Source organism: Scyliorhinus torazame, chromosome 6 (genome assembly GCF_047496885.1).
Source record: "Scyliorhinus torazame isolate Kashiwa2021f chromosome 6, sScyTor2.1, whole genome shotgun sequence".
NCBI classification, from domain to species: Eukaryota; Metazoa; Chordata; class Chondrichthyes; order Carcharhiniformes; family Scyliorhinidae; genus Scyliorhinus; species Scyliorhinus torazame.
The window spans coordinates 117,922,863-117,935,248 of record NC_092712.1 but is presented as its reverse complement, the minus strand read 5'-3'; the positions used below and the strand labels follow the sequence as shown (position 1 = coordinate 117,935,248).

General features: G+C 50.8%; 1 protein-coding gene across 1 annotated transcript in view; it reads left to right on the top strand.

The window, feature by feature from the left end:
• Positions 1 to 12,386, top strand: part of dnah5l (dynein, axonemal, heavy chain 5 like) — a 585,621-nt gene that overhangs the window by 499,443 nt on the left and 73,792 nt on the right. The window contains exon 69 of the mRNA XM_072508719.1: positions 235 to 502. Within this exon, the coding sequence (XP_072364820.1) occupies positions 235 to 502 (268 nt within the window). The remainder of the gene's footprint in view (positions 1 to 234; positions 503 to 12,386) is intronic.

Here is a 12,386-nt window from a genome sequence, read left to right as displayed (position 1 = left end):
ACTTCTATTACAAAACGTTCTACTACTTTGATCTAAGATAACATTTTATTTAAATACAGACAAGCAGAATGTATTATTTTGCAAGTTAAAATCATAAACAATGAGTATAAGCATGTATTTTCAGTGACAGTTACGTTTTTTTTCAAAATACATAGATGTTAATTGAATATTACATGAGCCCATTTTATACTGTTGCAAGTACAGATAGATTTGTACTTTTTAATGTTCCTCCAGAATGTTCCCTGCCGTGCCATATCTATGGGCCAGGGTCAGGAGATTCATGCAAGACGTTTGCTGACTCAAAGCATGCAAGATGGTGGCTGGCTTCTTTTACAGAACTGCCACCTGGGCTTGAGTTTCATGGATGAACTTTTAGATACTGTCACCACAACAGAATCTATGCATGATGGATGTCGAACTTGGATCACAACAGAAGTCCACCCAAAGTTTCCCATCAACCTACTACAGTCATCTATTAAATTTACCAATGAGCCCCCACAAGGTAGGACAGAATTTTGAGAAATTCCTTGGAGCTTCTCCCAAGTTGACTAGAAGTGTGAAGGAAAACCTTTTACGCAGGTAAATAGAATTCCCACCACAGTTCCGGTGAATGAATAATGGTAAAGTAGGAGCAGCTCCTGAAGAATTCCCAGCCTCTATGTGCATATTACTTACAGAAAAACGGAACTATTTAGTTTCCCAAGGGTCAATGGTGGCAGCAATGGATTGTGAACTGCAGTGGGATTTCTCAAAGCTGGGAATATCTGCAATAAGCTGTGCTGGAATTGACTGAAGTTGTTTCTGATTTACTTAATGCTCGTAGAATAAACTTCTCCCACCTGCTATTGTACTGAGTTTAATCTTCAGGATTTGGCATAATAGAAAGATCACTGTGCCTTTATGCGCCTTCTGTGATGAATACATTTTTGGTTGTAGTAAAGTGAAGCACAAATGATTCCCGGTAACTCAGATGGCCAATTCACTGAGCAGCCGAAGCACGTAATCAGGAAGTTCGAGGATTCTGTGCTGAGTTATGGTGAGGTTAGAGTGATTTCCTTTGACATCAAGGCAGCATTGGACTGAATGTGGCATCAAGGAGTCCGAGCAAAGCTGGAGTCAATGGGAGTCAGGGGAAAACTCTTCTCTGATCGGAGTCATACCAAGCATAAAGGAAGATGGTTGTAGTGGTTGGAGATGAATCATCTCAGTCCAAGGATATTGCTATAGGAGTTCCTCAGGGGAGTGTCCCCGGCTCAATCATCTCAAGAATAATTTCCTCAATGACCTTCCCTCCATCATATGATCAAAAGGTGGGCTGTTTGCTGACGACTATACAATGTTCATCACCATTCCTGACTCCTCAGATGCAGGAGCTGTCTGTGCTCAGTTGCAGCAAGACCTAGGTAACATTCAGGCTTGGACTGATAAGTGGCAAGTAACATTTATGCCACACGAGTGCCAGACAATGACCATCTCCAACATGAGGGAAACCAACCACCTCCTTTTGACATTCAATGGAAATACCATTGCTGAATCCTCCATGATTAACTTCCTGAAGGTTATCATTGATAAGAAACTGAACTGGACAAGTCATATTATCAGTGAGGCGATAAGAGTACATCAGACATGAGGAATCCTGCGGCAAGTAACTCGACTCCTGTTTCCCCAAAGCCTGTCTACCACTACAAGGCACAAGTCAGGAGTGTGATGGAATATTCTCCACTTGCCTGGATGGGTGAAGCTCCAAAAACACTCAAAAAGCTCAACACCATCCAGGACAAAGCAGCCTATTTGATTGGCACCCAGCCACCACCTTCAACATTCACTCTCTCAATCACCGACGCACAGTGGCAGCAGTGGGCACCATTTACAAGATGCACCACAGCAACTCACCAAGGCTCCATTGACAACACCTTCCAAAACTTTACTCTCTCCCACCTAGAAGGCCAAAGGCAGCAGATGTATGTGAACAGCACCACCTGCAAATTCCGCTCCAAGAAACACATCATCCTGAATTGAAAATATATATATATTTTTCAAAAGTATTTTTATCGAAGTTTCACAAAATAACAAAATAACAATCAACCAATGAAACCCCAAGAGTGCAAAATCAAAAATTACAAGCAAATCTAAAATAAAAACACATAATTAAACTTAAACACTATAACTAAACCCCCAACAGCTGGCAGTGCCTGGACCCTTAAAAAAAAGGAAATCAAAGGTTGCCAACTCAGGTAAAACTGCCCCACTGACCACCTGATGGTGTATTTAATTTTCTCCAAGTATAGGAATGACATTAAATCACCCAACCAAGCAGAAGCTCTGGTGGATGATACATGTTTGTAATAAAATACATTTTAAAAAAAAGAAGTTCTGGGTGGAATTAGAGGCCTCCAACTAAGCAATATTCGCCTCGGGGCTATAGTGAGGAAAAGGCGACAATGTCTGCCCCTACCCCAGAGCGAAAGGCCGGTGAATTTGAAGCCCCAAATATGGCTACCAATAGACACGGATTTAAATCTGAGAGTCTCCAATATAATACTAAAACAAATGAAGCCCAGACGCTGGCAGGTTTGGGGCAGGACCAAAACATATCTGTATGGTTAGCTGGGGCAAGCGAACAACAGTCATATTCGTCCTTCACATTTGAAAAGAACTCACTCATTCTTGCTTGGTCAAGTGCATCCTATGTAAAAACTTGAACTGAATTAAGCTCCACTGGGCACAAGAAGTCGTGGCGTTAATCCGATTTAGGGCCTCTCGCCAAGCCTCACTAGTACATATAGGACCTAGCTCACTCTCTCATCTCACCCTCACCCCGTTTAGTGAGGCGGGATCCAACAAGAGGACATGGCCATATATGTCTAAATTAGACCCCCCGCTAGGCTGAGCCAAGAATAAAATGCTCTTCAGCAAGGAGGAAGATGGAGCCAAAGGAAAGGAAGGGATGGGCAAAATATGGTGGTGACTTGTCTTCTTGAACCGCTGAGGTCCCTGAGATATGGATACACCCACAGTGCAATTCGGGTTCCAGGATTTTGATCCCAGCGACAGTGAAGGAACGGTGATATATGTCCAGGTCAGGTTGATGAGTGACGTGCAGAGGAACCTCCAGCTGGTGGGGTTCCCAGGTATCTGCTGCGTTTGCCCTCCTAGATGGTAGTGGTCGTGGGTTTGGAAAGTGTTGTCTAAGGAACCTTGCCGAGTTCCTGCAATGCATCTTGTAGATGGTACACACAACTGCCACTGTTGGTCAGTGGTGGAGGGATTGAATGTTTGTGGAAGGGGTAGCAATCACGCAGGCTGCTTTGTCCTGGATGGTGTCAAGCTCCTTGAGTGTTTTTGAAGCTGCACTCATCCAGGCAAGTGGAGAGTATTCCATTACACTCCTGACTTGTGCCTTGTAGATGGTGGACAGGCTTTGGGGAGTCAGGAGATGAGTTAATCGCCGTAGGGTTCCTAGCCTTTGACATGGTCTGATAGAAGTATTAATATAGCTAGTCCAGTTCAGTTTCTGATCAATGGTAACCCCCAAGGTGTTGATTGTTGGGGATTCAGTGATGATAATGCCATTGAATGTTAAGGAGCGATGGTTAGATCCTCTCTTGTAGAAGATAGTCATTGCCTGGCACTTGTGTGGCGTGAATGTAACTTGCTACAAATGGTGCTGAACATTGTGCAGTTATCCGCAAACATCCCCACTTCAGACCTTATGATGGAAGGGAGATCATTGATGAAACAGCTGAAAATTATTGGGCCCAGGACACTACCCTGAGGAACTCCTGCAGTGTTGTTCTGGAACTGAGATGATTGACCTCCAACCTCCACAACCATCTTCCTTTGTGCCAATGTTTGGCCCCCCGAATAGTTTTCTCTTTGATTCCCATTGAATCCAGTCTTTCTAGAGTTCCTTGATCTCACACCTGGTCAAATACTACCTTGATGTCAAGGGCAGTCACTCTCACCTCACCTTCATGTTTGAACGAAGGCTGTAATGAGGTCAGGAGCTGAGTGACCCTGGCGGAACCCAAACTGAGCATCCAAGAGCAGATTGTTGCTGAGTAAGTGCCGCTTATTAGCACTGTTAATGACTCCTTCATCACTTTGCTGATGATGGAGATTAGACTGATAGGGCGATAATTGGCTGTGTTGGATTTTTCCTGTTTCTTGTGTACAGGACACACCTGGGCAATTTTTCACATTGTCGGTTAGATGCCAGTGTTATAGCTGGACTGGAACAGTTCTGGAGCACAAGTCTTCAGTAATATTGTCGGAATATTGTCAGGGCCCATTGTCTTTGCAATATCCAGTGCCAACAGTCTTTTCTTGATATCACGTGGAGTGTTTTGTATTGGCTGAAGACCGACATCTGTGATGCTGGGGACCTCCGGAGGAGACCGAGATGCATCATCCATTCGGCACTTTTGGCCGAAGATTGTTGCGACTGCCTCAGCCTTGTCTTTAGCACATATGTGCTGGGCTCCTCCAACATTGAGGCTGGGCTCCTCCAACATTTGTGGAGCCTCCTCCTCCAATGAATTGTATAATTGTCTACCACCATTCACGGCTAGATTGGCAGGACTGCAGAACTTAGATCTGATGCGTTTGTTGTGGACTTGCTTAGCTCTGTCTATTACTTGCTGCTTATGTTGTTTGGCACACAAGTAGTCCTGTGTTGTAGCTTCACCAGGTCGACACCTAATTTTTTGGTAAGTCTGGTGTTGCTCCTGGCATGCTCTCCTGCACTCTTCATTGAACCAGGTTGATCTCCTGGCTTGGTGTTAATGGTAGAGTGGGGGATATGCCATGCCATGAGTTTCCAGATTGTGGTTGAGTACAATTCTGCTGCTGCTGATGGTCCACAGCACCTCATTGATGCGCCGTCTTCAGTTGCTAGATATGTTCAAAGTCTGTCCCATTTAGCACGGTCGTAGTGCCACACAACATGATGGAGAGTATCCTCAATGTGAAGATGGGACTTTATCTCCACAAGGATTGTGCAGTGGTCACTTCTACCGATACTGTCATGGTCAGATGTATGTGCAGCAAGCAGGTTGGTGAGGGTGAAGTCAAGTATGTTTTTCCCGCTTGTTGATTCTCTCACCACCTACTGCAGTCCCAGTCTAGCAGCTATGTCCTTTAGAACCCAGCCAGCTAAGTCTATAGTGGTACTACTGAGCCACTCTTGGTGATGCAAATTGAAGTCCTCCACCCAAAGTATATTCTACACCCTTACCACCCTCCGTGCTTGCTCAGTGATGTTCAACATGGGAGTACTGGTTCATTAGCTGGTGGTTGCTGGTACGTGGTAATCAGCAGGAGGTTTCCTTGCCCATGTTTAACCTGAAGCCATGAGATTTCCTGGGGTCCAGAATTGATATTGAGGACTCCCAGGACAACTCCCTCCGAACTGTATACCACTGTGCCGCCACCTCTGAGACATTGTCTATAAGGTATGACTCTGTGAGTATGATTGTGCCAAGCTGTTGCTTAACTAGTCTGTGAGACAGCTCTCCCAACTTTGCCCCCCCCCCCCCAAATGTTAGTATGAGTGGCTTACTGGGCCATTTCAGAGGGTATTTAAGAGTCAACCACATTGCTATTGGTCTGGAGTCAGGTGTAGGCCAGACCAGGTAAAAATGGCAGATTTCCTTCCCCAAAGAACATTAGTGAACCAGATGGGTTTTACGACAATCGACAATAGTTTCATGGTGATCATTAGACTTTTAATTCCAGATATTTTATTTGATCCTACGAAATTATACTTGGGAGGCAAGGCTCCAACTGGACAACCTTAGCAAGCAGCTTAACGTTTAATAATCTTTATTAGTGTCACAAGTAGGCTTACATTAACACTCCAATGAAGTTACTGTGAAAATCGTCTAGTCGCCACATTCTGGCGCCTGTTTGGGTACACCGAGGGAGAATTCAGAATGTCCAATTCACCTAACAAGCAAGTCTTTCGGGACTTGTGGGAGGAAACCGGATCACCCAGAGGAAACCCACGCAGACACAGGGAGAATGTGCAGACTCCGCACAGACAGTGACCCAAGCTGGGAACCTGGGACTCTGTTGCATAAATATTGGGTAGTTCCTTTGGTGAGGATCATGTCACAAAGTTTAGAATATTAGTAAACGGTTGTTTGTCAAACTGGCCATGTTTATACACTGGTGTTCAGGCCTCTGTATTAGGGCCTCTGTCTTTTTTCGTACTTATTAATAACTCGGACACGGCACAATTTCAAAATTTGAAGTGGAGATTGCCAGAGTTGGACTGGGGTGAGCACAGTAAGACGTCTTACAACACCAGGTTAAAGTCCAAGAGGTTTGTTTCGAATCACTAGCTTTCGGAGCGCAGCTCCTTCCTCAGGTGAATGTTTGTCATCTTCAAAATTTGAAGATGACAAACTCAGAAATGTGGTAAACAATGAGGAGGTTGGAAAAGACTTCAGGAGGCCATAAACATACCCATGAATTGGCAGATGAATTTCAACACAGAAATGTGAACTCATACATTTTAGTGGGACACATGTGCAATATGAACCAGATGGTACAATTTTAAAGGGAGTGCAGGGATATAGAAACTTGAAAGCTCATGTTCATAGATCTTTGAAAACGAACACAAAACTCATCTTTGGCATATATTTCGTCAATAGTGTAGCAGAGTACAAAAGCAAGGAAATTATGCTTAACCTTTAGAAAATACTGGTTATACCATAGGTGGAGCATTGTACCCAATTCTGGACACTGTACTTCAGGAAGGATGCCAAGGCGACTTCCGGGTGCGGATATGCAGAGCTAGGTCGCATATTCGGTAGCTCCCGCTTGGAACGGACTTTTGGGCTCTTTTGCAGGGCCCCCACGGCATTTGTTTGACATTTCCCGGTGTGGCAGGAAGACTGCAGCATTCCCCTGACAGTGTCCCCCAGGAGTGTTGTGTCTTTTGGCTGCCAGGCCCGGCAGAAGCAGTGGAAGATTTGGCTGCAACAGGATAAACAGCATTTGCAGCAGTTTGCAGCATGCAAGCGGGGGACGGGCAAGCTTAAAGCTGCAGAGTCCTGAGGACCTTTATCAAAAGTGAATTCTAACAGCAGAGGGAACAACTGTGAAAAGATCTCACCAGGGCCACTGAAGAAGCGGGGACGAGGCTTCCGGTGGCGGCCATGGAGGAGTAGGTCACGCATTCGGCAGCTCCCGTCTGGAACGGACACTTAGACCTTTTTCAGGAGTTTCCACGGACATTTTGGGGCAGATTGGTGAAGCGAACACTGCCAAAAGGATTCCCTCTCGAGACTTTTGGGCTCTTTTCAGGGCCCCCAAGGGCATTTTTTCGACGTTTCCCGGTGTGGGAAGGAGTTAATAATAGTTCCCCGTCAGTATATGGCTTTAACTAGGAGCGTGGTGACAAAAAAGGTGGTGGTGGACCAGAAGAAGGGAGGGAAGAAGGACAAAATGGCGGCGGGCGGAGACCAGGCAGCGTGGAGGCAGTGGGCGGAGGAGCAACAGGAGGGTATCCAGCGCTGCCTCAGAGAGATTAAAAAGGACCTGCTAGAGCCGATGAAGGCTTCTATTGATAAGCTGCTGGAGACACAGACGGCCCAGGGGGTGGCGATCCGAGAGGCTCAACAAAGATCTCTGTCAATGAGGACGGGATCTTAGTCCTGGCGGTAAAGGTGGTGGCGCACGAGGTGCTCCACAAGAAATGGCAGGAGCGGTTCGAGGAGATGGAGAATCGGTCGAGGCGGAAGAATCTGCGGATTCTGGGCCTCCCGGAGGGGCCGGACGTGGGGGCCTATGTGGTCACCATGTTAAACTCGCTGATGGGAGCGGGGTCCTTCCAGGGGCCCCTGGAGCTGGAAGGGGGCCATAGAGTGTTGGCGAGGACGCCCAAGGCTAACAAGCCTCCGCGGGCGGTGCTGGTGCGGTTCCATCGGTTCGTCGATCGGGAGTGTGTGCTCAGGTGGGCCAAGAAGGAGAGGAGCAGCAGGTGGGAGAACGCGGAGGTTCGGATATATCAGGACTGGAGTGCGGAGGTGGCGAAGAGGAGGGCCGGGTACAATCGAGCGAAGGTGGTGCTGCACAGGAAGGGGGTGAAGTTAGGCATGTTGCAGCCGGCGCGATTGTGGGTTACCTACAAGGACCGGCACCATTATTTTGAGTCTCCGGAGGAGGCATGGGCCTTTGTTCAGGCCGAGAAGCAGGACATAGACTGAGGGTCGGGATGGGCGATTGGGGACTGCGGTGGATATGTTATGCCTATTTTTGGTTCGGGGGGGGGGGTATTTGCATTGTTTTGGGTTTCTTTTTCTCTGTGTTTTTCTCTTTCGGGTTGGGGAGGGTGGATGGGGCGGGTTGCGCACTGTTTTGGTTGGTGGCGGGGCCTGGTAGGTGGTGAGCGCGGGATTTCTTTTCCCGCGCTGAAGACTGGGGGGGACGGGACCGGGGCGGGGAAGCGAGGATTGTTTCCCGCGCTTAGAACGGAGGGGGAGAGCCTGTGAATGGGGAGCGGGAGAGGAGGGTGTGCCACACAATGGGAGGAGTCGAAGGGGAGGCGGGAGTAGCCGGGGTCAGCAGGACTCAGCTGACTTGCGGAAGTGCAATGGGGGGAGTAAACCAGCTAGGATGGGTCCTAGCCCGGGGCGGGGGGGGGGGGGGGGGGGAATCGAGCTGCTGCTGCTAAGATCAAGGAGGAGCTGGAGCGAGTGGGGTGGGTCAAGACGGGGGTATGCCGCTGTGGGGAATGGGCTGGGTGTGGGGTGCGGGCGCGTGGCTGGTCGAGGAGGGATCATGGCTAGTCGGCGGGGGAGGGGGGCGGGTAGCCCCCTAATCCGGCTGATAACCTGGAATGTAAGGGGACTGAATGGGCCGATTAAGCGGGCCCACGTGTTCGCGCACCTGAAGGGGCTCAAGGCGGATGTGGTTATGCTCCAGGAGACACACCTGAAGGTGGCAGACCAGGTAAGATTGAGGAAAGGGTGGGTAGGTCAGGTGTTTCACTCGGGGCTAGATGCCAAAAATCAAGGGGTGGCGATCTTGGTGGGAAAGAAGGTGTTATTCGAGGCGTCGAGCATTGTGGCAGATAATGGCGGTAGGTACATAATGGTAAGTGGTACATTGCAGGGAGAGAGGGTGGTACTGGTCAATGTGTATGCTCCGAACTGGGACGATGCGGGTTTTATGCGGCGTATGTTGGGTCGGATCTCAGACTTGAAAGTGGGGGGCCTGATAATGGGGGGAGACTTTAACACGGTGTTGGATCCTGCACTGGATCGCTCCAGGTCTAGGACGGGTTGGAAGCCGGCGGCGGCTAGAGTGTTGAGGGGATTTATGGACCAAATGGGAGGGGTGGACCCTTGGAGATTTGCAAGGCTGGGGGCGAGGGAATTTTCATTCTTCTCACATGTCCATAAGGCTTATTCTCGAATCGACTTTTTCATTTTGAGTAGGGCGCTGATAGCGAGAGTAGAGGATACCGAGTATTCAGCAATAGCCATTTCGGACCACGCCCCGCATTGGGTGGACTTGGAGATGGGGGAGGAGAGGGACCAGCGCCCGCTGTCGCGCTTGGAGGTGGGGCTGTTGGCGGACGAGGAGGTGAGCGAGCGGGTCCGAGGAAGTATAGAGAGGTACCTGGAGACCAACGACAATGGGGAGGTCCGAGTGGGGATGGTATGGGAGGCACTGAAGGTGGTGGTGAGGGGAGAGCTGATCTCCATCAGGGCCCACAAGGAGCGGGGGGAGAGGGAGAGGCTGGTGGGGGAGATGGTGAGGGTAGACAGGAGGTATGCGGAAGAACCTGAGGAAGGATTGTTGAGGAAGAGGCGCAGCCTCCAGGTCGTATTCGACCTGGTGACCACCAGGAAGGCGGAGGTGCAGTGGAGGAAGGCCCAGGGGGCGGTCTACGAGTATGGGGAAAAGGCAAGCCGGATGCTGGCGCATCAGCTTCGGAAGCGGGACGCAGCTAGGGAGATCGGGGGAGTTAAGGACAGGGGAGGGAGCGTGGTGCGGAGTGGGGTTGGCATCAATGGGGTCTTCAGGGACTTTTACGAGGAATTGTACCGATCCGAGCCCCCACGGGAGGAGGGAGGGATGGGCCGTTTCCTGGACCAATTGAGCTTTCCAAAGGTGGAAGAGGGACTGGTGGCGGGACTGGGGGCCCTGATTGGGCTGGAGGAGCTGATCAAAGGGATAGGAAGCATGCAAGCGGGGAAGGCACCGGGGCTGGACGGTTTCCCGGTCGAGTTCCATAAAAAATATATGGACCTGTTGGGCCCGCTGTTAGTTAGGACTTTAATGAGGCAAGGGAGGGGGGGGGCTTTACCCCTGACGATGTCCCGGGCACTGATCTCCTTGATCCTGAAGCGGGACAAGGATCCCCTGCAATGTGGGTCATACAGACCGATTTCCTTGCTAAATTTAGATGCCAAGGTGCTGGCGAAGGTCTTAGCCACGAGGATTGAGGATTGTGTGCCGCAGATCATCCATGATGACCAGACGGGGTTAGTGAAGGGGAGACAGTTGAACGCGAATGTGCGGAGGCTTTTGAACGTTATCATGATGCCGGCAAGGGAGGGGGAGGCGGAGATAGTGGTGGCGATGGACGCTGAGAAAGCCTTCGATAGGGTAGAGTGGGGGTACCTGTGGGAGGTGCTGAAGAGGTTCGGGTTATGGGAGGGTTTGTCAGGTGGGTTAGGCTGTTGTACGAGGTCCCGATGGCGAGTGTGGCCACAAATAGGAGGAGGTCCGAGTACGTTCGGTTGCACCGAGGGACGAGACAGGGGTGTCCCCTGTCCCCCCTGCTCTTCGCACTGGCGATTGAACCCCTGGCTATGGCACTGAGAGAGTCAAGGAACTGGAGGGGGTTGGTGCGGGGTGGGGAGGAGCACAGGGTGTCGCTTTATGCGGACCCGGTGGGAGGAATGCCAGAGGTAATGAGGATGCTTAGGGAATTCGGGGACTTTTCGAGGTACAAGCTCAATATGGGGAAGAGCGAGCTGTTCGTAGTTCAGCTAGGGGACCAGGAGAGGGGGATTGGCGAGCTCCCACTAAAAAGGGCGGAGAGGAGTTTCAGATATTTGGGGGTCCAGGTGGCCAGGAGCTGGGGGGCCCTGCATAGGCTTAACTTTACAAGGCTGGTGGAGCAAATGGAGGAGTTCAAGAGGTGGGACGCGTTGCCGCTGTCCCTGGCGGGTAGGGTGCAGTCAATCACAATGACGGTGCTCCCAATGTTTTTGTTCCTGTTCCAGTGCCTCCCCGTGTTTATCCCGAAGGCTTTTTTCAGGCGGGTTAACAGGAGTATAATGGGGTTTGTGTGGGCACGAGGGACTCCAAGGGTGAGAAGGGTGTTCCTGGAGCGGAGTAGCGATAGGGGGGGGGCTGGCGCTGCCCAACCTCTGTGGGTACTACTGGGCCGCCAATGCGACAATGGTGCGCAAGTGGGTGATGGAGGGGGAGGGGGCTGCATGGAAGAGGCTGGAGACGGCGTCCTCTGTGGGTACGAGTCTGGGGGCGCTGGCAACGGCGCTGCTGCCGCTCCCTCCAAGGAGGTATATCACGAGCCCGGTGGTGGTGGCGGCCCTCAAAATTTGGGGGCAGTGGAGGCGGCATAGGGGGGAAGTTAGGGCCTCGGCGTGGACCCCCATTACGGGGGAACCACCAGTTCGCCCCAGGAAGAACAGGTGGAGGGTTTTCGGAGTGGCACAGGGCAGGCATACGAAAGTTAGGGGACCTGTTTGTGGATGGGAAGTTCACGAGCTTGGGTGAGCTGGAGGAGAAGTACGGGCTCCCCCCGGGGAACACCTTCAGGTACTTACAGGTAAGGGCGTTTGCCAGATGGCAGGTGGTGGAATTCCCACGGCTACTGCCACACACAGTACAGGACAGGGTGCTCTCGGGGGGGGTGGGTGGGATTGGGGAAGATCTCGGAAACTTACCAGGTGATGCAGGAGGAGGAGGCGGCCTCGGTGGTGGAGTTGAAAGGTAAGTGGGAGGAGGAGTTGGGAGAGGAGATCGAAGAGGGGACGTGGGCAGATGCCCTAGGGAGGGTGAACTCTTCCTCTTCATGCGCGAGGCTCAGCCTCATACAGTTTAAGGTGCTGCACAGGGCACACATGACCGGGACAAGGATGAGCAGGTTCTTTGGGGGTGAGGACAGGTGTGTTAGGTGCTCAGGGAGCCCAGCAAATCACACCCATATGTTCTGGGCATGCCCAGTGCTGGAGGAATTTTGGAAGGGCGTAGCGAGGACGGTGTCGAGGGTGGTAGGATCCAGGCTGGGGGCTCGCAATATTTAGGGTGGCAGAGGAGCCGGGAGTGCAGGAGGCGAAAGAGGCCGGAATTCTGGCCTTTGCGTCCCTGGTAGCCCGGCGGAGGATTCTCCTTCAGTG